The sequence below is a fragment of the Pinus tabuliformis genome, chromosome 2_2, assembly GCF_031772625.1.
Source record: "Pinus tabuliformis cultivar Carrire ecotype Pingquan chromosome 2_2, CPIR1, whole genome shotgun sequence".
Taxonomy (NCBI): domain Eukaryota; kingdom Viridiplantae; phylum Streptophyta; class Pinopsida; order Pinales; family Pinaceae; genus Pinus; species Pinus tabuliformis.
In genome coordinates this window covers 102,544,218-102,570,618 of record NC_142300.1, presented here as the reverse complement: position 1 = coordinate 102,570,618, position 26,401 = coordinate 102,544,218, and the positions used below count along the sequence as shown (strand labels likewise).

Genomic DNA, 26,401 nt, shown 5'->3' with positions numbered 1-26,401 from the left:
ACTAACGGTTCGGCAAATCAGGGATCGCTGTTTTATCTATTTTTGCACTTAGACATCTCCACTGTCACCCTTATAAAAGCGGCAGCAATGTTAGCTCAGGAAGGGAAGAGTTAGACACGGTTATGCTTTTATGTAATTTCTTTTAAGATCAAAACTTTGATCATCGAGTCTCGCTAAGAACTGGTTTATTGTAATTTTGCTTTATGCATTAATACAAACTTGGTTATTACTTCATCTCTGAGTTTGGATTAACTTCAAGCGGTGTACCCCTGGAGGCTAAGGGTCCGGCCCTGGATGACACTTGCTCCTGTATTATTACGTTTGGTTTATGTGTGGTTTGCCTATCGGCGTTATTTGGTAATCTGATGTGTTTTATAAGTTTACATCACATGCTCTATTATGTTTAATTCATTAAGGTTTTTACAGACAGAACTATTGTATTGACTCTGCATCATATTACTGTTCTTTTAAGAGTTTATCGAATATTGATAGTCTTGACAGAATACTGTTACTATTCCATTTCAAAGCTTTTGTGTTGTGCACCGGTTCATTAACGTTACGAAATTCATCTTGGGAGTTATGTTCTTTACGATTGTTGGATTTATGAACAATGTTGTTCTATTTTGAAACACAGTCGTATTCTTTCTAACTGAAATTGATACTGGGATCAGATTACTATTTAAGTGTGCTATGTGCGTATATGGTTTTCAAGCGTTGTTCCATAATTTATCAGTAATCAGTGTTGTTCCATTGGTGTGTGCTGTTCAATTCGCCCTTAAGAGTGAAAGATTGTTGTTTGATTACGATTAATGCATTTGATCTGATAGATTAAGATTGTTACTGCTTGTGAGACTTAGTTGTTGTTCTATTTCTTAGCCGCTGTCCTATTTCAGAATTGTTGTTCCATTTCGGATTTGTTGTTCCATTGCAGACTTGCTGTTCGATTTCTTAATTGTTGTTCCATTTCTTATATGTCGTTCCATTTCCTGTCATTTGTTATTTTGGTGTGAAGAACGATCTAAGGCTGTAGTGAGCATTGACATTTACTGTCTGGTTCCCACATCCACGATCTGTTCTCTGATTTCCTTTTCCATCAGTTTCCAAAGGAATGGGTTATTGCTACCGAACCCTTGACTGATAAGTTGCTTAGTCTTTTGAATGTGTGATTTAATCTTTTGAAGAAGTTAAGCTGTAGACAAGCATTTACTCTTGTATTTCTGAACATTGTACTACTAGCATTACTCTGGCAAATGATAGTCTTAGACTGAGACACTCTTTGAAACAACAAAACGTTCCCGGATTGACATATTAATGTGAGGTAATTAGAGGTGAAAGAGACCCTTTTTATAGCTCTACACTACTCAACTGGGAATCCTCCAAGGGTAGTGACAATAAGTTCCCTGTCAGGAATGACTTCTCCACTCGAGAGTAGAACATTCTTGATCTCAGTAATCCTCAAGAAATAGGATTGAATATCCTCGTCCTTGCCCTTCTTAATATCCTTCAACTTACTCTTGAGAAAGAGAATTTGATTAGCATTACTAACCTTGAACATGCTGATCAACCTGTCATATATCTCTTTGGAGGTCTTCAATTCAGAGATATAGGCCACCAGATGCTTGTCAATGGAATCCCTGATAATCTTCTTCGCTTTGACTTCAGCCTTATTGTACTTGGTCTTTGCAGCAGCCGATGCATTTGAAGGAAGTTCGGGGATTTTACCCTGCACATAGTCCATCACTTCTTTTTCTTCCAAGGTCAAATCAAGAGACATCTTCCATCCATGATAGGCAGATTTATCATGGAGGTTGTCTTCAGCAGAGAAGTAGGATGAGGGACCCATTGAACATTTTGTCCTTGTCCAACAATCTTTGGTGATTGCTCTTTCACTCTTGCTTGGGCTTTGTCTTTACCTCAGCTCTGATACCATGTTAATTTTAGGAAACAATGGTATATTCTATGCTTTAGAGCAATTTTACTTCAATTTGTTTATTAGCCCAGTATCAATATTCAGATTAGCAATCACATCAACATGATAGTAAAATGCAGATAGAACATAAACACAAACAGTAGAAGACAAGCCAAGACAAAAGGACACAAGATGTGGCACCATCCAAGGACAAACCCCAATGTGGGGAAACCCATGATCAAATCTTCTTTTAGTCTTCAATAGTTCAGCGGAGAAAGATAATACAATTTACAAATCTGATAATTTATAACAGCAGCGAAAGAGCCCTAACCAGAAAAGACAACGTTGGTCAATAGGGCAGATTTGACCCTCAGCAAATTGGTCAACTTCAGTCTCCAAATAGCAAGCTAAAACAGCCCTCAAAACAGTCAAATTCAGCCCCGTCAAAGTCTGGTCAAACAGCCCACCTGTGGTCAGCCCTAGCTACAGTCAACATTGGTCAACACTTGGTCAAACTATCCAAAAATTCAGTCTCCTGAAATTTCGGCCTCTTGAAATTTTGGCATCCTGAAATTTTAGCCTCTTGAAATTTCGGCCTCCTGAAATTTCACTCTTCTGAAATTTCAGCCTCCTGAAATTTCTCTCTCCTGAAATTTCGAACGTGTGGAGAGAGAGAGGCCCAGAAATCTGTACCCAATCAATGAGGAGAGAGAGAGTGATATGATAATCACCCTATGAGTGACCTCAGTTAAAGATTTATTGAATAAAGATATTATAGACTCATGTGCTAGTGTGTGTGTGTCTATGTTATTTAGACAATGAATCGATCAGATTGCAAATACGCAGACACTTGAAATGAAAACACAGCAGAGAAATACAGCAAGCAAATACAAGAACACAAGAAATTAATAAGGAGTTCACCCTATCCTCCAAGGCTACATCTCTGGTCAAGCTCTCAATGGTGGCCTTATTTTATCGTGTCTTAAGCAGAGAATTACAATGCAGGAGCTCAATATGAGTCTCCTAAAACAAATTTGCTTAGCAGGGTGGTTCTTGGATTCCCCAAGCCACTGGAGTACACAGACTCTTTTCTTACCAGCTCTTTGACCTCTCTGGTCTCACAAATCCTCTCGAGGATGGCTTGAATCTCTCAAGCTCTCTGGTGCTCAACGCTACCTTTGGTCAACTCGTCCCTTTGCCTTCTTTCTGTTTTTTTTTTGCTTCACTTTCTTCTTCACTTCTCTGTCTCTTGTCTTCCTCTCTGTGTGTCTTCTGTTCTCTGTTCATGGCTTTAAAGCCATATGATCGAATCGCCTATTGCAGCTGCGCTTGGAGTTCCCTATTCGGCATCATCATCAGGCTCACAGGGAGTGGCCACTTGTCCTCCTACAAACTACGCCAGCCTGCTTCGTCGGTTCAATTCTTCGGCTACGTCGTGGAATGAGTCTTCTGCCACCCTAGCAGTCAAATCGAACATCAAATCTTTACAAGCTGCAGCTTAATCCCCTGTCGATTTTGCCTTCCTCATCGGGCGCGATCTCAGCCGTTAGATCTGGGGCCTCTAGATCCGACACCATACACACGTTTCGTGCGGTTGACTTGCTCGACCGTTAGCGTGTGATCAACGGCAGTTTTCTCTCTCCTCCGCTCGCCACGCATCGGGCGTTGAGTGGAATCACTCCACTTTCACCAATTTCGCTTACCGTTTGAGGGTGCCCCGATCAATACTGTCGGTTTCGGAGCGGGTCCCGCCCTTTAGCTTGTAGCCTTTTGTCCCACAGTTTTCCCAGCTCTCCATGCGACCGAGTGCTCAGGGCTTCTCCATTTCGAGGGTTTTCTCCCAGCGATGCATGATTAGCGCTAAGCGCTATCAAAAACTCCTTCCCTTTCCCGATCTGGGCCTCCCAGGGGCTAATTTCGCCTCCCGCGCAGTCTCCATGGGCCTCGATCAACGTGCTTTGACCGAGGTCCTCGTCGTTCCACGCTAGCTGCCAACTGCCACTGGTTTAGAGGTGTTTTTGATCGTTGTTCTGAATTCTTGGAAATCTGTCCCGACCTGGTACAGCCATGGTTCTTTTGATTATTTTTCATGGATCCAATTTGGATTAGAGAGAAGTGTGAAGATGAGTGTGTCCAAATGAGGCTAAGTCACCTTCTATTTATATGCAACGTTGAGGATGAATAGACGTGACTGTTGGGCTTTTGAGCCTACATAAGTTTGTTGGCCGACCTTGACAATTTGACCATAATCAAAATAGATTCATAACTTCATTTGTACATGTTAGAATCAAAGGATCTTTAGATCAATCCTACACCTCTTAGAGAGAGGAACCCAAGAAAAATAGCAATTGTCATAAATAAGATGACCCATGTGGAGTTTGGCCCTAGTTGCCAATTTTAACAGCATCTAAATCACAAGAGTAGACAGTTAATTTAGTCTACATATTTGAACCATTTAGAATGGAAACAAGAGATTTATGTTCCTAGGAATACTAAACTTTGTAGAATCTAGTCCTATGATAGTAATTCATTACAAAATTCCAGTGATCGGAACATTCCACAGAAGATTAATTTAGCATGGTTAGATCCATTCTTCGTTCAACACTTTTACTTATCACTCAAAAGATCATATCAACTTGTATCAACAAAGATGATAGTTCTGAGACGAGAAGAAGTTCGAAACAGAAAAAGAGATCAAGCCTTTTCATCAACAAGCTTTGAGGACAAAGCATTTTAAGGAGGAAGGCAACGTTCTGAATAAAATATAGATATAATGTAAATATAAATAATAATAACACATCATAAATAATGATTATTTAGTAATTAGTTAATGAAGAGATATGTCCCTAAGCACATGACCGTTCATAAAGGGACGCCTGCCTAGGGTATATAAGCAGGCCCTCACTCTCATTTGTAACATCATATTCGCATTCATACATTTTATATATAATATTTGTATCCTCAATCGATATCTTCATATTCCAAGTCTTCTGGAGTATTTAACTTAAGTATGAACTTTGTTCATAACATTGGTATCAAAGCATATACAAACATTGTTCGTTACATTGGGATCAGAGTTGTTCGATCATCTGACCGCTCAATCACTGTAGAAAGAACCAGTCTGATCATCAGTGCATCAGATCTCCTTCACTTCACCTCACTTCATCATGACTTAACCAAGGCATATTACATGAGGTTGACGTCTCCTTTAAGAGCATGATAGTTCTATCAAGTGAGGTTGAATAGCCATTGTTTGGCATTTTTTTTAGAGCGGTCAACAAAGCTTCATTTCCATCATTCCTCTTTTTTCTTTCTCTCTACCTATAATCTCTCCAAGAAATTTTATTGTGATCTATCTTGTATTTTCTCTCTATGACACAATTAGTGTCTTGGCTAATACAAAGACAAAAGTTGACCACGCTTTTCTTCTAGTTTCTAAACTCATGGATGTGATATTTCATGTTCTATTTAGCAATATATATAATTTTAATTGATTAGATTCTTTTCTTCCTTAATATTTTGTTGATTATAGATCAAAATCCTCACATTTACTTCTGATTATCAATCATTTTTACCCTTCAGTGTCTAATTGCATGCTAAGAATCCATATTATGTTCTAATTTCTCTTGGTGATTTACAAAATTCTAGATGAATTTTAGCGCATGAAAAACTAGGGATTCTTAGCCTTGTTGGACTATAGTTCACTTAACCTTACTCATGTTGAGTCATCATCAATTCAGTTCAGTTCAATTCAGCTCATCTTTTATTCCAATGTGCATGACCTTGGATGAAGTTGTAGTGTTGGACTCGAGTGAGTTATCCTTAGTTAAGTGGAAAGAGCACACTACTCTTGTCCACTTCACTCCATCTCACTCAAAGCATGTGAGTGAGTTCAACTGGAGTGCATGGCCTTCTCACTCTCTTCAATCCACCTCACTCAAAGCGAGGGAGTTAAATTGGGGCACATGGCCTTCTCTCTCTCTTCACTCCATTCCACTAGAAAGAAAGCATGAAGGAATCAAGGAGGACACATGAATATAGATCTAGATCACCTCTCTTCACTCCACTTCTAGCAAGGCACATGCGAGAGTTCAATTTGGACCTATATGAGTTCACAACAATCCTCCGTACATCCAAAAAGGCGCATGAGACCTCCTTCACTTCATCATGAGTTAACCAAGGTATATTGCATAAGGATGACATCTACTTAAGAGGAGAAGAGTTATATAAAGTTAAGTCAAATGGCTATTGTTTGTTAGAGTTTTCTTCAGCGTACTTTGTACTGCTTCATTTCCATCATTTCTCTTCTTCTTTTCTCTTTATCTATACTCTATGCAAGCCATTATATTGTGATCTATCTTGTATTTTTTCGATATGATGCAACTAGTCTCTTGGGTAATACAAAGACAAAATTTGACCATGCCATTCTTCTATCTTTTCAGCTCAAAGATGTCATAGTTTACATTCTATGTTGCCTCTACTTTGATTCTATAGGTCACTAAGAGTGCATTTTCTTCTTTGTTTCTTCCATATTTTCCTAATTACAATTGAAATGCTCGCATTTACTTTCAATTATCAATCATTTTTATCATTGGTTGTCTAATCGCATGACAAGGATCCATATTATGTGCTCATTTCTCTTGATGATTTGGACTTCTTTAGATGATTTTCAGCACATAACAAACAAGGGACCCCCTTAACATAGGAAGAGAACCAATCCAACCAAAAGAGGCAATTAGCTAGTGACCAATGGCTTGATTTTCCTATTAGTTATCACATCATTTATGTGCTACAGGAACTAGAGTTAACGCTTTCCTCTAGTGCAGATTTGAGTGCAAACATCCTTCATGCTTGCTTGGCATTCTTCTCTGGGGGTTGGAGTTCTCTTGACAACTTGGGGAACACCCTTAATGATCACCACATGGAGAGGTCCACTTGCTTGGAGAATGCCCTACTTAGGAGGAGCATAGGGCAACTTGGATGAGACCATCAAGCCCTAGATAGCATAGGGTAGCTTGGATTCTTGTATGAAGGTTTGAAGCTAGCTCAGGGACTCCTAGGTTGCCCCAATCCTCATGCAAGGGGGCTCAACCCAATGGCACAACTGACTTATGAAAAGCAATAGAGTCCATATAGGCTTGTGACCAAGGACTATGGACACATCTTGTGTAGCCACATCCTCTTGGAGCCCTTATTGTGTATGACAACACATTGGAGCTTGACATCTGCCTCCTTGGAGTGGTGCACTTCACTTTTAATCCTTGAACAATTAATCAGACCATGAAAAACAGCACAATGCTAGATATGTTGCCCCATTGAAAATGCATGGCTTATTTCACATTTTCAATGGCATCTTTCTCTCACAAACACAATCATAATCCATGGGATTTCATTAACAATCACAAGTTGTGAAGAGAGACTTGGTAGCCACGCACCTTGTCCTATATTTCAACATCTAGAGAAAGAACAAAGACATAAAGCGGTTATATTGGTTTGATGGAGGCAATTCCATATGTTTGGAGTCATATTCCGCCATTGAGGATACATTTGGGAAAATTTGAAATGTATTTGGAGGCATGGCTACATGGCCTATGATACCATTCTGTTGCACCATCATCAAGTGACCTGCTCATAGATTGAATCCAACGCCTCAAAGATCACATGGACAAATGATGTGAGCTACAAGGGAAATGTAGAAGACGAATGTGCTTGCTTGGGAGATGCTCTAAACATACTTTGAGGTAAGCAAGCATTTGACATGAAGACCACCCTACCTTGGAAGATGCCCAAGGCACTATTTTGTTGGATTTTAATCACAATCACAAGATCTAAGTGTGAAAAAATACTAGACCAGGTACTTGCAAAACAAGAAAGAAGAGAGAATAAAACTACTAAGAAACTGTCAAATTGACTAATGAACCAAGGAGACCATTTGAATTACTCATAAAATTTGATGATATGTTATAGATGAACATGAACACAATATATTGACTCTCCAAGCAACCAACCAATTCGAATTAGGTCGGGATTCCAAGTGCATGCACCCAATATAACTCAAAAGCACTTTCACTAGTTGGCATACAAGTCAGAATTAGACTTGGAGACCCAAAATTAACAAAATATCCTAAAATGGAGTGAACTGGAAGTGGAGTTAGAAATCAGTTAGAACTAATTAATAACTCGCACATGCAAAATACTAAACAGTTAAACTCCAAAATAGGACTTGTTGCACTCAATTTGTCAAAGTTCTAAGGAAGCGGAAGTTCCCAATTTTTTCAACATGATCAAGTCATCTATCAATAGTTTACATGTCATTGTAAACCCAATCTGCAAGTTATATAATGTAAATGATCTTAGAAAGACCTTGAGTATATGTAACAACCTAGGTAAATCTACCAATTTGATGACGAATTTCATCCTAGGAGGTTTTTTTAACCTCATTGATTACCTGTGTTTCTAGACACGGGTAATCAAAAGAGTTTTTTTCCCTTTAGCTTAAATTCCAAAGCTAGGGTGAAATTTATTGTCAGAATCTTAGGTGAATCCTAGTGTTTTTAGTCGAGGCTGATGTACAAGTGATTTGGGAATAATTTAAGCTAGTTGGCTTAAATATTTTATTACAAATCACTTGGTCTACTAGATCATATTGTATCGCATATCGGTTATGTGTCTTGAGTGCCTAAGCCAAATGTGTATTTCCCCTTTGTGGGTTGTAAATGTAAAATCTTATGTATTAGAGGGTGGAAAAACTAAGTTGCAGGAAACGTTGGGTAAGGGTCCATTTCCGGCCGGAAACGAAACAGAAATAAGGAAACTCAATTGTGTGATGAGAGAAAGAGGCGAGGGTCACTTTTATAACTTGAGAGAGGCATCTAGAAGAAACTAGAAGTCACTTTAGTCGCCCAATAAAAAATTAGAAGATAAAATAATAATAATAAATACAAGAAAAAGTCAAGTTGCAAGAGGTAACTCCGCCGTATGGCTCGGAAACTCGTTTCTGGCCATATTGGCCACGTTTCCTCCTCAATAAAAAATTAGAAGATAAAATAATAATAATAAATACAAGAAAAATTCAAGTTGCAAGAGGTAACTCCGCCATACGGCTCGGAAACTTGTTTCTTGTATTTATTATTATTATTTTATCTTCTATTTTTTTATTGGGCGACTAAAGTGACTTCTAGTTGCTTCTAGATGCCTCTCTCAAGTTATAAAAGTGACCCTCGCCTCTTTCTCTCATCACACAATTGAACAAGTCGTTTCTATTGGGACTAACAATTTTAGCAAAGGAGAAGAGAGGAAGAGGGCAATGGTTTCAGCTAGGCCATTTTCAAAAGTGAGCAAAAGAGATTTCAGCAACAGATTTGGAGTGCAGAGTTTTCGGCTACGGCATTCTTGGCTTTTGGCTCAGCTATAGCCATATTTTTCTTGTCTTTTCTGGCATTTTGGGGTAGCTTCAACTACAAAAAATTAATTTGGGTAAGAAACATTCATTTTCTTAGTTTTTTCCTACTATTTCTTCAATTTTTCAAGGGTTTATGCTGCCAAAAATATAAAAAACGTTTTTTCTTTACAGATTTGTTTTTTTTATTTATTTTTGTAGCAATGGCTTCCAACCAAAGTGCAGCTACAAGTTCAAGCCCCAGGGCCAACCCAAGGGCTGAATATTATCCTCTTTGGAGGAATGTTTAGAAGCTTCAAAAATGTGGAGGTGGTGACTCATGGGAATGGCAATGCAATCTTCGCAATAATTCGTACAAGGGATCCTACCCAAGAGTGAAGCCACAAGTTTTGCATGAAGAAGGATAGGGGGTTGTGGGTTGCAAAAAAACAGCAGACCCATTGGCAAGCAGGGCATATCAAAGAGAGCAAGATGAGGCAAATGTTATTAAGAGAAGGCATGATGAGCTTAGTCAAGCTACTCCTCAAGCTCCATCTAACATTGAGCCAAGGATTGTAGTTGAACCAAGAAAGAGGAGAGTCGGTGTCACTCAACAACATGAACAACCAACACCCAAAAGTACCAGAGGGGCATCCCCTTCAGTTTAGGATAGCAGAATTGCTAAATTGGTGAATGTGCAAGCGAGAGAAGAAACTGATTCCAAAGTGGCTAGGTGCATTTATGCATGTGGTATCCCATTCAATGTTGTTCACTCTCCTTACTTGAAAGATATAATAAGGGCAATTAACAAAGCTCCTCAAGGGTACAAGAGGCCCAACTATGAGAAAGTCAGAACTCAACTTCTCAAAAATGAGAAGGAGCTTGTGGAGGATACTTTATCACCAATTCGTTCTTCCTGGAGTAGCTCTGGGGTTACCATAGTCTCAGATGGATGGACAGATACACGGCGCAGACCATTGATAAATATCATTGCCACTTTCCCAAAAGGAGCAATGTTTATCAAGGCAGAAGACTGCTCATGAGAGGTAAAAGATGCACAGTTCATTGTTGATGTTATTATAAAAGCTATTGAACAAATAGAGACAAATTGGGTGGTGCAAGTTATCACGGATAATGCACCAGTTTGCGAAGCTGCAGGTTTAATTATTGAGGGAAGGTATGACCACATATTTTGAACACCATGCATTGTCCATAATCTGAATTTGATCTTTGAGGAGATCGACAACAAAGTTTCATGGATAAAGGAAATCACAGGGGAAGCAAGGGAGATTGTCAAATTCATCACCAACCACCACCAATCTCAGGCAATATTTCAAGAGTACTCCAAATTGAAGTTGTTAAAAGTTGTTGAGACAAGATATGTCTCAAACTTCCTGATGTTGTGCTGCCTTGTTGAGGTTAAGCATGCATTAGTTTCTATGGTGGTGAGTCAACTTTGGATTGAGTGGAGACAAGCAGATTCAAAGTGGGGATATATGGTGCATAGATTGTGCCTTGATGAGGATTGGTGGAGCAAGATAGATTTCTTGCTAAAGTTCACAACCCCTGCATTTGACCTTCTTTGGAATGCTAACACTGACCAACCTTTCTTAGGAGAGGTATATGATGGCATGGATTCCATGGTTGAGAAAACTATGGAAATCATTGCACAAGAGTCTCCACAACTTTTGTTTGTTGATGATCATTTTGCTGATTTAGTCAAGAAAATCATTGTTGATAGGTGGAACAATTTCAACACTCTATTGCACACTTTAGCACATTCCTTAAACCCCAAATTTTATGATGAGGAGCTTATTGCTCAAAGCAATGGGAAGAGGAAGGCACCCCATAAGGATAGAGAGGTGGCTAATGGGGTGAAAAAAGCCCTTATGAGAATGTTTCTTGCTCATCTACACAGGAGGTAAAGGAAGAATTTGCTAGATTTGATGCACGAATAGATGATTATGCAAATATATCAGCTTTGGAGGAGAGAAGCACCATGAATCCAGTTAGGTGGTGGATTTGTCATGGAGCAAATGGTGTATTTGCAAAACCTTGCCATTCGTATTCTTTCACAAGTGGCAAGCTCTTCATCAGCAAAAAGGAATTGGAGCACATGGTTTTATTCATTCTGTGAAGCACAATACATTGGGTTCACAGAAGGCAGAGGATCTTGTTTATGTGCACTCCAACTTTCACCTTGCATCTTGTAGGGGTCCAGAATACAACAGTGGTCCTTCTAAAGAATGGGATGTGGATGCAGAAAGTCCTGATTTGGATCTCTCTCTTGCTGCCCTGAATGTTGAGGTCCAGCCTGGAAGTGGAATTAGCCCATCATCTTCTTCAGCACCACCATCCACTGTTGAGCATGCTTTTGCTTCTTTTTTTATGAGGATTAGTCTTTTGTTTCTATAGTTCTTGGAGCCTTATAGTCTTTATTGTAACATTTCTTAAATGTCCTAAATTCTAATATATATATATATATATATATATATATATATATATATTCGCGTTTCCCCGTACCTGTGCCCGTTTCGGAAACTCGCACCTGTTTCCCCGTTTCATGCAACTTAGTGAAAAAATAATTAAATCCCCTCATGTGTAAATTAATTAATTTTTTTGGCAAAATCAAATTAAATCCTAAGCCAAAAAATTAACTAATGAAGTCAATTAATTGTCTTAGGAAAAATAATTCTCCAAATGGAAAAATTCGTGGGTCCTAAAGGAATCAATTTTTAAACGTCTTCCACGAAATGAATATTGTATATTTCAAGAAAATTTGGACCCTCGGACCCTGGTGGTTAAGTCAAAGTCAAATTTTTTAGGAAATTAGCTAAAATAATTAATTTTGAGCTAATAAAATGGGATTAAATGATAAATTTGAAAATTCCTCAAAAATAAAAAATCAAGGGCCAAAATTTAAAGATCTTAAAGTGTTTATCAACGGCAAAGATTATTTTGACAATCAAAGAAACTAGCTGTTATTTTTCCATTTGGAGGATTTATCTATAAATTACAGAGTCATTTGAGTCTCGAGCATCTTGATCTCTGGCTAGAATATTGTTATTGAAGCATTTTTGTAAACTATTGTACCGTTGAGAACTATGCTTTCTGCTATAATAAAAGACTTTGGAGTGCAACTTGAGGTGTTCTTGTTCGTTGATCTATGGTATGTAATATGTATTGACTATGGGCTTCCTATGTTGTGCTTTATGTGATTATTTTGAGATAATATATAGCATTTGCAAGTACTCAATCCTTAGTCTCCAAGTTCACAAATTGTGGACAAGGATCATTTTGCTTGGATCCTTAGTTTTTATATGGTGGATTAAATCTTCACTAAGGCTATAGTGAGCATAAAGTTTCTGAAGCATTTTTAGTCATTCTTCAAAGGAAAATACTCCATAAAAATTAATTTTCTCAAAAATTTAAAATTTTCAAAACCCTTGTATATTTGTGAATCTTGTAAATAATTTTCTAGATCTAACTTGTAAATTATTTTTCCTAAGATCAAGGGATCAAGTGAAGAGCTAGATCTAGGCACTTGAGGACAAGATCTAGCTTTTTGAAGATTTTGCAGGACTACCCACTAAAGATTTTTCAGCAAAATTCAAATTTAAGGAAGAAAAAAATTTCAAGGCAAGGATTTCACTTTTCGAAGCCTCCCTAGCCAAGATCCATCTCCTATAGGCCCAGTGTCCTCCCTCCTTGGCCTACATTCGCCTCCAGGGGCCCTGCATCATCTTTTTTAGGCCCTTTAAGGCAGGTCGTAGCCCCTAGAAGCCTTAACCTCCTTTTCCTAGCCCAGCATTGGGGCTTTATTTCCTCAAAAGGCATAATCGTGGACCCTAGGCCACATAATTGCCCTCTGCTTGCCCAAACAGCTACTATTTAGGCATGTTGTCTTTCTTTTTGGCCCTAATTTGTCACCTAAACCCCAGTGTCAAGCCTTTCTGGGCTTTCCTCCTCTAGCGGTGCAATTTTCTAGCATCCTCTTGCCTTTTTTGCCCCCAATCTACCTTTCTAACCTTCTTATCCCCAAATGATGACCTTCCTTGGCCTAGTGTTGCTTTTTCTTCACCTATTTTGCCCTAATCTACTCTAAAACCCTAGATCTGAAGTTTTGGAATGAATCCTTGGTGGTTTTGCAGGTTTTGAAGCTCAAAGATTATATTTTTCAAGTGGCGACTTGATCCAAAACTTTCAACAAATTTTGACCAAGGAATCTTCAAGGCCTTTAGCCTAGGGTTTGACATTTGAACCCTAGTTTTATCTTTGTTTTATTGTAGCAATTAAATCAGTGAGAGTTAAGCCCCAAAATCACATGTTACAGGGTCAAAATTGTTTAGATTTGTAAAATTGTCATTTTCATGAATTTTGGCCACTTTGGCACGTTAGATCTAGCCTAGATCTATCTTTTAAACTTGCTGGAATTTACTGCATAACTGAAAAATTCAAATCTGAAAATTTCTTAAGCATACACTTAATAAAGGTCAAAAAATTTTAATTTTCAATTTTCGGCAAAATTTTACTATTTTTGGGCATTTTGGGCATTGTCCTTTTGTCAGCTTGTTGATTTGTCATACTGTTTAAAGACGCTAAAAATCCAATTTTTCAAGTTTCAGTGCATTTATGTTATTTTTTGGCATATTGTTGATTTATTTTTTTACATCATTACTTTGTTGATTTGTGGTTGTTTACTGATGTAATTAATAAATCAGATCTGAAATATCACTGAATACATCATCAAAAAGTGGGCTTAATGAGTTAATTTTCATTTACTGGTTATCAGAAAAATTTATGTTTCATGTGTTGGGCAAATTTCATGATTTGAAGTGGTTTCCATATTGCTGTCATAACATTAACAATGTCTGAAATTTCTGAAGTGTTATTGCTGATCTAAATTGTCACAAAGTTTGAAATTGGCTTATCTCATCTTGGTCTCAAAGGATGTCTAACTTTGCACTCAAAATCTGACGTTAATCTTGTTGATGAATAAAGTTAACTTTGACATCTAAGTTTGAATTGGCATAATATCTTGTGTTGATAATCATTGATGGATAAGTTGATTTACTTAAGCATCTTCTGGATTGACCTACAGTTGAATTTTGCACTTGTATCCATTAGCATCTATATTGTTTAAAATGGTCATCTCAATAATGTTAAGTACTCTTGCTATAAGAAGACTCATAATAAGTACTTAAGCAACATAAACAATCTTAACTCAAGATAGTTTCATTCATCATCTTGCATAAGCATTCTAAATCTAGATTGCATTAATAATTTACCTCCTAGCATAAGCTAGATCGATAGAAATCTAGGACAACCCTTTTCCCCTAGATTGAAGGGTTAACACAGTGACCTTGCAGTCCTCAGAGCCACAATCTATGCAGCGCCGAAGGCATCAAGAGATAGGAGCCTAACGGAAGGTATCGTTAACTAGGCCTTAGCCTGCGTCCTATTGGCCTTCTTCTTGCAACCTACCTTGGAGCTTGGATTCAAAATAGTTAAGGGAAGGTTACACTTAGAACAAGCATATAATTAAAATTAACCAAGATTACTGCATCTCACATAGGTCCTAGGACTCACATATCATATAGGTTAGTCAATCATCTCAAGCAGCTGGTGTCCATCCGGTCATTTGGTTCCAATTTACTATAAGCAAAAATTTGTGACTCCATTAAGGCACTGGTCTCATACTTGAAAATCTAATCTAATCAATAAATCTTGCTTAAATTCAACCAAGTGGCTAGGCCACCCATCCATGTCTCCCAAACAAGTTGATTTCCAACATGTTTTCCTTCAACTCATTCCGTAGGGACTACCCCCATAGCCTGTTGTTGAGAGACAGCTAGAACGGAGTGGGGGGGGATCAAAGTGACAGCCCCCGTCCTGAGCAGTTGTCACGAGTTCCTATACAATCCGGGCGACAACAGGACTAAAAGTCAACTAACAAGGGAAAAAAGAAAAATGGATGTTAACTGCTACAAAGTAGGAAGTGTGTACTCACTCTAGGAAGGCTTATGGATGAGGTGGTACGAATTAATGGAGAGGCATTATCCATGTCATCCTCCTACCAAAGTCTAGATAGTACCACATGTCATCCTAGGTGGCACCCCCTGCTAAAATTACAAAACCCTAAAAATAGAAAATTTGGCAAATGATAAAGAATGTCTAGTAGAGAATGAAAAGTGGCCATTTGTGCCCCTAATAATGTATGGAAGAGGGTCTAATGATGGCTAGAGTGTAGATCCTAATGAGGTCCTTATTAACTACTGAGTGCAATGTACCCCAACATATTTATGGCAAGGTTGTAATCCCACAAGGTCCAAGGGAGAGTTTCCATTTTTGGAGAGGTGCCATCTAGTACTAAGATACAATATGCATTATTAGAGGATCTCACTTGATGAGCAATATTCAATAGTGAACATAGAATTCACTAGTGACAATGGTTGATATTTCATGTCCCCCACTTGAGATATGTTACCTCATTTGTTGTTATTATTATTTATTTGTTTGATATATGTTTATTTAGTACAAGCTGACCAGAGAAATGACAACACTTCTAAAGGAAAATTGTGTCCCTCGTGGCATAACGAGGTAAAGAATAAAAATGTAACATTATGAAGCATTATCAAATTTCGTTAGAATTTATCACTTTCACAGCGAGATCAAATAAGTTACAGCACCACATTTAAGTAGAACAACGTATGGGATATTAAGATAAAACATGTTGAAACCAAACTGTACCATCCACGACTGCATTTGAAATATGAGAGGCGAGGGTGGAGCATTTGATAACATAGTTGAGCTATCACAATCATCTTTCTGATGTAAAAAATGAAAAATAGTGTATAACTCTGGAGATCCTGAGCTGGAAAGCTCAGTAAATCAACACCATACCCCCTCTGTGGGTGCCTCTTATGTAGTTACCCCTTTGGGGGGTAATATCTAGATCTTATTTGAGGACATGCACTATATGCTAGAGTGTATGAGAACTCTAGAATCTCCTGACTACTTGTAATCTATGCATCATCTAACTCAAATAGAGCATCCGCAAGGTGAATCTACCACCCTAAGAGAAATAAATCCTATTTTGTAGAAAATAAATTTTTTCTCTCAAACTCTAAAGCATGAAGTAAAAATGAAAATATTGCAATTAAAATAATCTAAACCTAAATTAGATATGCATTAGGCAACCACTCGAGCGATGCATGAAATGAAAACACACATATGAATAAGAAAATGCAAAGAATCAAACAAGCAATTACATTAATGCTCAAGAAAGTTTACTTATTTACAAATCCTATTGCTAACTAGGAGTATGGTTGCTAGGTGAAATCGAAGATCCAATGCAACCACTTGAGGAATTCATCACCAAGTTTTCCCTTGTGCTTGGTTATAAACTAAAAATTAAATGGGCATAATGTGGAACTTCTAACACTCACAGGATTATGAACACAATTGGGCTATACTCATGAAGCACACAGCCCAAAGCTTGCCAAGGTTAAGTATTGCTTCAAAATATTTCATCTATCCAACAATCAATAAGGCCAATGTACTCTAAATCACTAGAATGGATCAACCCATTGATCTTGTAAATTCATTGAAGACAAAAGATTGTACAAGCATCTCTAAGCCTCCAACTAGGTTCCACAAGAAAATGATTAACTTTCCATGTCACTCTTGGTCAAAGGTAAAGGAGGAGAGCACTCACAAACCAAAGGTGAGGAGAAATGGTGCAAGCACTCGTAGGTCAAGGCCAGACTTTCTGAAAGGCAAGGCAATGGACCCTCGCCATCTATGACAACTTCTTCACAGTTAACCTTTCCCAATAGAGGGGAAAATTTACTCCATGTTCTTCATGACTTGGACTATTGGAATTTTCATCAAAAAACTCCATGTTAAACTCTTCACTATATCCAAGTATATCAATCTCATCTTGTTAAAATTGGCAACTAGGGCCAAACTCCACGTGGGTCATCTTATTTATGGCAGCTAATATTTTTCTTGGATTCCTCTCTCTGAGAGGTGTAGGATTGATCTAAAGATCATCTGATTCCGACATGTATTTATGGAGATATGAATTTATTTGTATTATTTGACAATTTGTAAAGGTCGGCCAGCAACCAAATTACCCCAGCTCAACATCAACGTGGCATTATAAATAGAGGAGGCTTCAAATCATTTATTACACACATCTCACTTGATCTCTCTCTCTCCACATGTTTTGGGTTTGTCTTCTCTTAAGGAAGACGTTGTGGAAAGAGCCATCAAAGAGAGTCCTTGTCGTTGTTCAGTTATGCCCTAGCCGCAGTTCAAATGTGCCCTAGCCGCAGTCTAATGGAAGGCTCCTATACACTGTCTAGAGGAAGCCTATATCTACAGTTGAAGAAGGCTCTAATACGCTAACAAGAGGAGCTCCAATCCACTATACAGAGAAGCTCTTATACGCAGCAGAGGAGGCTCTAATCTACACTTAAAGGGAGGCCCTAAATCCGCTGTCCTAGAAGCCTTAAATCTGTAGTCATAAAGGAGCCCTAATCCGGTGTCAAGAGAGCCCTTAATCCGCAGCAAAAGAAGTCTTAACAAGCAGATTTGAGGAGCCATAATACGCAGCCATTGACTGACCATAGGCCGCAACAAAAAATGCCCTAAACGCAGCAAGAATAATTCTATTAACAACGTGAAAGAAGGTTGTTCCTAGGCATGGGTTAAGGGACAGTTTAGGCATCGTTTTGTGTTTGCATGAGGTTGTGTTCTTCTTGTAGGAGGGCCAAGTAAAAGAAGATAAAGACCAGATCAGTTGGGGTATCACTGGAGGGACAAGGAATAAAGATCAGGATGCCTAGAGGCTATAGGAAGACTGTGCGTTAGGCCGCAGGCCATAACACGACAGTCAAGTATTGTGTATGGGTGTTTGAGGGCTTATATATGCCCAGATCATCAACATAATCTAGGAGTTGTCTTGTGAGTTAATACTACTGAGATTAAAGGTTGTTTTGATCACTGTTAGAGGACTATTGCGGTAATGTTTGGTGCCCTAACTGTTGAAGCAGTGACAACTAGTGCAGCAGAAGACATCAAAGTTCTGGGAGATGTTTTGGATCAAGGTTTGACCCTTATTGGCTCAGTTTGCTGAACATCCGGTTGATACCATATGAATGATCTTCAGAGGAAGATTATGTCCTGTGTGACCAGCATTGTCTTCTCTGGTCTTGACTTTTCTACTATTGTCATAACTATCAGATTTGTATATTTGTACTATCTCTCTCTTTGTTGAATTATTGAAGACTATAAGAATTGATCAAGGGTTTCCCCACATTGGGGTTTGTCCCTGGTTGGTGCCACATCTTGTGTCCTCTTGTCTTGGCTTGTCTTATACTGTTTATGTTTATGTTCTATCTACATTTTACTATCATGTTGATGTGATTCATAATCTGGATATTGATGTTGAGCTAATAAGAAAATTGAAGGAAATTGCTCTAAGCATAGAACATACCTAAAATTAACATGGTATCAGAGCTAAGGTGAAGACAAAGCCCAAGCAAGATTGAAAGAGAAATCACCAAAGATAGTTGTACAAGGTCAAAGGCTCAATGTGTTCCTCATCCCACTTCCTGGCTGAAGACAAGCTCTGCGAAAAGTTTGACTATCATGGGTGGAATATGTCTCTTGATCTGACATTGGAAGAACAAGAAGTGTTGGATTATGTGAAGGGTAAAATCTAAGTTGCAGGAAACGTGGCCCTAGGGGTCGTTTCCTCCCGGGAAACGAAACGAAACGCGTTTCCGCGTACCGTACGGCCAGGAAACGCGTTTCCAGGCCGTACAGCCCGCGTTTCCCAATTGAATTGTGTTTTTTTTTAACTTTTTGTTTTTTTCAAATTTGTTTTTTAATTTTCTAGATGTGTGTCTAAAGTTATAAAAGTGAATTTTTGCCCTAGTGTTGACATGCAGTTCATGGTAATGTTAAATTCTTAAAGTAAAAGTGATATTCTCCTTTATTTTTCATTTTCATCCTTTTACTTAAATTTTTAACATTACCATGAAATGACTCAGGATGTTTGAGAGTGGTTTCGCCCTCATTGGATTTCATATGGAGAAAGTAGAATTTTAGATCTCACTCAAAATCCAGCAGACTTATTTGTTTTTCAGGATTTCAGGATTGAGGGGGTTGCAATGTTTCCATTGGATTTTATCATGTGCGAACTTCTATTTAATCAAGAGAACCAAGCCCTCTATGCAGGGGAAACTCCCAATAATCAAAATCATGTAGGGTACTAGGGTATGAAACGTGTATTTAATCAAGAGCACTAAGGTCGTTCGACTATGTAGGAGGAGACTCCCAATACAACAGTGGTCCTTCTAAAGAATGGGATGTGGATGCAGAAAATCCTGATTTGGATCTCTCTCTTGCAGCCTTGTAGTCTTTATTGTACTTGCAACCTCATATATTAATATAAATAAAGGCTGATTTTGAGATTTGGATATCTAATAAAGGTTGCTTTTGGATATTCCGATATTTTTATTTTCATTATGTGATCATTCATGAGTAAATGTGATGTAAATTAAATCTTAATGTTTAAGTGTAATAAATTATAATGTATCATTTATGCTTTATGATTGCACATACACACACACACATATATATATATTTAAATATTTTCTATATATATATATATATATATATATATATATATATATATATATATATATATATATTCGCGTTTCCCCGTTTCCAAAATTTGGGGAGGTCGCATTTCGTATCGCTTCCCGTTTCAGAAACTCGTACCCTTTTCCCCGTTTTGTGCAACTTAGGGTAAAATCCTTGAGCCTCCATCAAATGCATCAGCTGCTACAAAGAACAAGTACACCAAGGGGGAAGTCAAGGCGAAGAAGATTATCAGAGATTCCATTGACAAGCATCTGGTAGCCTACATCTCAGATATAAACACCTCCAAGGAGATCTATGACAAATTGGTAAGCATGTTCAAGGTTAGTGATGCAAATCAAATTTTGTTCCTCAAAAATAACTTGAAGGATATTAAGAAGGGAAAGATAAGGATATTCAATCTTACTTCTTAAGGATCACGGAGATCAAGAATGATCTTCTATTGATTGGAGAAATCATATCTGACAGGGAACTTACTATCACTAGCCTTGGAGGTCTTTCACCCGAGTGGTATATATTTAGAACCACTATTCTCAATAATGATCGAATTCTGGGATTTGAAGAATTGATGTCAAGATGCATTCAAGAAGAAATAAGAATGGTGGAACAAGAAATACCTTCTAATAAAGGCAACCCATTGCTTTCTTCGCTCATGCCAAAAGGAGAAATAATGTAGGGACTAAAGGTCACTTCATGGAAAGCCCGGATCTAAGGGTGGAAGGAAGGGCAAATGCTTTGCTTGCAATAAGTTTGGCCACTATGTGAGGGAGTGTCCAAATAGAAGGGACACATAACATGATGATGATCATAATCATTCCAAGGGCAACTTCAACAACAATGATCGAAGGAATGACAAGTACAATGGCAAAGCAAAAAGGAATCCAGGACATCAAGGAAATGGTCGATCCTCCAAGAAAGCAAGGAAGTCCAGGTATGAAGAATCAAATGTTGTTTCTGATAAGCAAAAGGAGTATTATCTTATATCGGCCCTCTGCACTACCTCTCCTCCGGATACTTTGGGAAATTGGCATATTGATAGTGGTGCTTCAAGGCACTTCACCGGATACAAGGAAGCTCTCTCTAATTTTATAGAGAAGAAGACAAACTTGGAGATTATTCTTGGAGACGGTGACACCTATCCCATAAAGAGTGTAGGGAATGTTACCCTTCAATTGAATTAGGGTAACACGATTCATTTACAAGAAGTTCTATATGTTCCTGATCTCAAGAAGAAACCTGGTGTCCATTTCGGCAATGGAAGACAAAGGTTACAAGGTGGCATTCATTAATGGAAATGTACGTGTTTGGAAAAGGAATTTTAAAGATGCTTTTACTCTTGGGTTCAGGGTTGGCAATTTGTAGCAAGTTGCAGGAAGTCCATTGGGAACCATGTCGTGTGACACATCTCTTCAATGGAACCGGAGGTCTTCCCATCCTCATTGTAAGGCCATACCCGATGTGAGACAAATGGTGACAGGAATGCCTGAATTCAAAGAAGACCATGAAGGTATATGTTCGGGATGTACCGAGGGAAAGCTTACAAGGGGACTATTCCCCTCAAGTAATAGCAAGACCAAAGATGTGGAACAACCCGAGGGGTTTGAGGTTCATGACCAGGAATCTCATATATGCAGGATGAAGAAAGCTCTCTATAGTCTGAAGCACGCACCCCGGACTTTGTATGGGAGGATCAATAGCTGTCTGATGAAGCCGGGATTCACTAGGAGTGAAGCCAATCCAAACCTTTGCTTTAAGGTTGTGGATGTTAGACCTCTCATACTGGTACTTTATATGGATGACCTCTTTCTAACAAGTGTAGATCCTCTCATTTACAAACATAAGAGGGAGTTGGATTCCAAATTTGGAATGGTAGACTGCAAGCCTGTGACTACCCTGATGGAGCTTAACTTTAAGAAGTTATGCGGTGGTGCTGCCAGACCTGAATTGGGAAATGCCTCTGAGTTTCGTCAACTCATAGTAGCATCAATGTTCTTGGTGAACTCTCATCCGGATATATGTTTTGAAGTTAGCATGTTGAACCAACATATGGCTAAGCCTCATCACTCACATTTGATCGGTGCCAAGAATCTTATGAGATATCTTCGAGGCACAATCACTCATTGACTGAGATACACTGTCGGAGCTATGAGGCTGCATGGTTATTCTGATACTGATTGGGCAAGCTGTATGGTGGATCGCGAAAGCACTTCTCAATGATGTTTCTCCTTAGATTCTGCTTCGATATCCTAGATAAGAAGGAAGCAGAAGTCAGTTGCTTTGAGCACCACTGAGGCCAGATATATAGCTACAAGTATAGCCTCGTGTGAAGCTGTCTGGTTGAAGAAGCCCTTCAATGAGTTGTGTAGACACGTGTTGGATACCATCGTGATCCTCTGCGACAACCAGAGTGGGAGCCAATTATCAGAGAATCATGTATTCATGATCGCTCCCAGCACATAGACATTATGCACCACTTTATCCGGCATATGGTTCAACGAGGAGCAATAAGGCTCCATCACATTATGACTGATGTGCAGGTCGCCGATATTCAAATGAAGCCCCTGGGAAAGGTCAAATTCTTGACTTTCCGAGAACGACTAGGAGTTGTGAAGAGACCCTCTCTTGAGGGTCTTGTATGATATGGATATTGAGCTCTGGGAGCTCTGAGGAGCATGGGGTACTTCTTGGAGCGATGAGTAACCATAGGGTGAGTGGTTCAGCCTTCCCCCTGTGGTTTGCCATGTAGGCAGGATGAGTGGTTCATCCTTCTCCTACCGAGACACAATCATAGGGTGAGTGGTCCAGCCTTCCCCTAGTGATTTGTTGTGTACAAGGTCAGTGGTTTAGCCTTGCCCTAGGATACCCCGTGGAGACATGTAGGCAGGATGAATGGTTCATCCTTCTCCTGCTGAGACATCCTACCCATGCAGTTTGGGACTCATGGGAAGTACCTTTCATCTGGCCAATGAGTAGGGAAATGAGGATAGGGACCATAGTACTATCGATGGACGCATTGTGTACTACCATACTCCCTATGCTAGGATGATATTGATGTGGGATCAACTGGAACTGACTACGGGTCAATAAGAGTGGTATGACACACTCTCTTTATTTGGAACTGATTTCGGATCAATAAGAGTGGTATGAGACACTCTCTTTATATGGGACTGACTTCAGGTCAGTAGAGAATGGTATGATACCTAAGTTGCACGAAACGGGGAAACGCGGAAGCGAAACGAAACGGGGAAGCGAAACGAAACGCGACCTCCCCAAATTTTGGAAACGGGGAAACGCGAATATATATAATAATATATATATATATATATATATATTAAAAATATTTAAAAATTATTATTATATATATGTGCAATCATAAAGCATGAATGATACATTTACTTACATAAACATTTAAACATTAAGATTAAATTTACATCACATTTACTACCTGGAAACCCTAAAAAAAATTAAAAACAAATTAAAAAAAAAAAAATTAAAAAACAAGTGTTTTTTTTGGGGAAACGTGGCACGTACGGCCTGGAAACGCGTTTCCGGCCGTACGGCCAAGTTTCCGTTTCGGAAACTTGGCCGTACGGCCGGAAACGCGTTTCCAGGCCGTACGGTACGCGGAAACGCGTTTCCGTTTCGTTTCCGTACGGAAACGGACCCTGTACCTGCGTTTCCTGCAACTTAGTATGATACATTCTCGATCACTTCTTCTTCATAGTTCAGCAGAGCAAAGCAGTGCAGAGCAATGCATTGATGGCAGAGATAGTACAGACTGGCAGATGGATTAGCAGATGGAGTTCTCCCTAGTTGGGAGGGAGTTTTAAAATTGGCAACTAGGGCCAAACTCCATGTGGGTCATCTTATTTATGGCAGATGATATTTTTCTTGGATTTCTCTCTCCAAGAGGTGTAGGATTGATCTAAAGATCATTCGATTCCGACATGTATTTATGGAGATATGAATTTATTTGTATTATTTGACAATTTGTCAAGGTCAGCCAGCAACCAAATTACCCCAACTCAACATCAACGTGGCATTATAAATAGAGGAGGCTTCAAGTCATTTGTTACACACATCTCACTTGATCTCTCTCTCCACATGTTTTGGGTTTGTCTTCTGCTGTTCAGTTCTGCCCTAGCCACAGTCTAAAGGAAGGCTCCTATACGCTGTCTAGAGGAAGCCTATATCCGCAGTTGAAGAGGGCTCTAATATGCTAACAGAGGAGCTCCAATCTGCTGCACAGAGAAGCTCTTATACACAGCAGAGGAGGCTCTAATCTACACTTCAAGGGAGGCCCTAAATCCGCTGTCCTAAAAGCCCTAAATCCGCAGTCATAAAGGAGCCCTAATCCGGTGTCAAGAGAGCCCTCAATCCGCAGCAAAAGAAGTCTTAACAAGCAGATTTGAGGAGCCATAATACACAGCCATTGACTGACCCTAGGCCGCAGCAAAAAGTGCCCTAACTGCAACAAGAATAATTCTATCAACAACGTGAAAGAAGGTTGTTCCTAGGCATGGGTTAAGGGACAGTTTAGGCATCGTTTTGTGTCTGCGTGAGGTTGTGTTCTTCTTGTAGGAGGGCCGAGTTAAAGAAGATAAAGACCAGATCTGTTGGGGTATCGTTGGAGGGACAACGAATAAATATCATGGTGCCTGGAAGCTACAGGAAGACTGTGTGTTAGGCCACAGGCCATAACACCACAGTCAAGTATTGTGTATGGGTGTTTGAGGGCTTATATATGCCCAGATCATCAGCATAATCTAGGAGCTGTCTTGTGAGTTAATACTGCTGAGATTAAAGGCTGTTTTGATGACTGTTGGAGGACTGTTGCAGTAATGTTTGGTGCCCTAACTGCTGAAGCAGTGACAGCTAGTGCAGCAGAAGAAATCAAAGTTCTGGGAGATGTTTTGGGTCAAGGTTTGACCCTGATTGGCTCAGTTTGCTGAACATCCTGTTGGTACCATATGGATGATCTTCAGAGGAAGAATCTGTCCTGTGTGACCAGCATTGTCTTCTCTGGTCCTGATTTTTCTACTGCTGTCATAACTATCAGATTTGTATATTTGTACAATCTCTATCTCTGTTGAACTATTGAAGAATATAAGAAGAATTGAACAAGGGTTTCCCCACATTGGGGTTTGTCCCTGGCTGGTGCCACATCTTGTGTCCTTTTGTCTTGGCTTGTCTTCTACTGTTTATGTTTATGTTCTATCTGCATTTTACTATCATGCTGATGTGATTGCTAATCTGGATATTGATATTGAGCTAATAAGAAAATTGAAGTAAATTGTTGTAAACATAGAACATACCTAAAATTAACACATTTTCACCCTCAGTATACTAAATCAGATTTCCTTCAACGTAAAAACATCTCTTATCCCAAACATATCTTCCAACGTGGACAAGGTCATCAAGGTCATGGCATGCTTCTGGTATGAAGGAAAGTCTATGGACTCCGGGTTGGATCCACAGATCCCACCTCAGACCCCTGTGGATCTAGTAACACATATAGTTGTATGTTAGTTGCAAGTTGTAGATTGGTTATTTATTTGTACTATGTAGCATGAAGTCAATGGTTGTGAAATGAAAAAGTATAAATATAATTTATCAGTTAGTACATCTCTCTCTCTCTCTCTCTCTCACACGCACACACACACACATTATGATGCCATTTTCCATTGTGCTGACTTTAACAGAGAGGGCCCTGGCAGATGTCATGATTTAATCAATTAATGAAAATAGTAAAATACAAATTTCTAATTCTCACCTCAAGTCTCAGCTCAGACTCATTCCACTCAAACATAGGAAAGTCCGTCACCCATAAAATTGAATGCGTAGACTAGACAACAGGCATGAAAGAAATGGTGTCAGAATTTATGCTTATGAACAACACACAGAAAAGGCGAGTAACTATGTAGTAAAGTACCAATACAAAAAATCATGATGATGAGTAATATAAATTAGAGCTATAAACTTGAATTCACTAACATCATGCAATCAATCCAAAACCACACCCAATAAAGTCGGTGCCTACAATCTCAAAAAAAAAAAAAAAATGTCAACTTACATTGTCAATCACTCCCAGATCACAAGCAAAGTATAACCGTAGCCGACCAAGAGTTTTGTTCACAGCTGAAGGCTGGCCTACAGCAAAAATAATCAGATCTCCAGGTTTGGCAGAACATTGATTAAGCAAGTCCTCTCTTTTTCCATTCTCCAAAGTTGATGTCAAAGCTGGAATGCCTTCAAGCCCACCTGATAAGTTTGTTTAAATATTCAAGTATCAAGAAAAAGACCAAACAATCCATACATAGTACTAACGAGAGGATCATCATATGCGGACGAAGGCATTGCAGATATTTCATTTATTATTAATAATATCATCCACCATAGCATTTATATATTCTACAGGCATCTTGTAAGCTTAGAATGAT

The 26,401-nt window shown here is 38.9% G+C and overlaps 1 protein-coding gene across 8 annotated transcripts in view; it reads right to left on the bottom strand.

Moving 5' to 3' along the window:
• Positions 1–26,401, bottom strand: part of LOC149191591 (aspartate--tRNA ligase, chloroplastic/mitochondrial-like) — a 373,253-nt gene that overhangs the window by 94,302 nt on the left and 252,550 nt on the right. For all 8 annotated transcript variants that reach the window (XR_016254284.1, XR_016254280.1, XR_016254283.1 and 5 more), the window contains exons 10-11: positions 26,035–26,222; positions 25,735–25,806 (exon numbers count right to left, since the gene is read on the bottom strand). Coding sequence is in view for 3 of the 8 variants with exons in the window: in XM_089404353.1 (XP_089260479.1) it covers positions 25,735–25,806; positions 26,035–26,222 (260 nt within the window). In the remaining 5 variants the exon portion in view is untranslated. The remainder of the gene's footprint in view (positions 1–25,734; positions 25,807–26,034; positions 26,223–26,401) is intronic.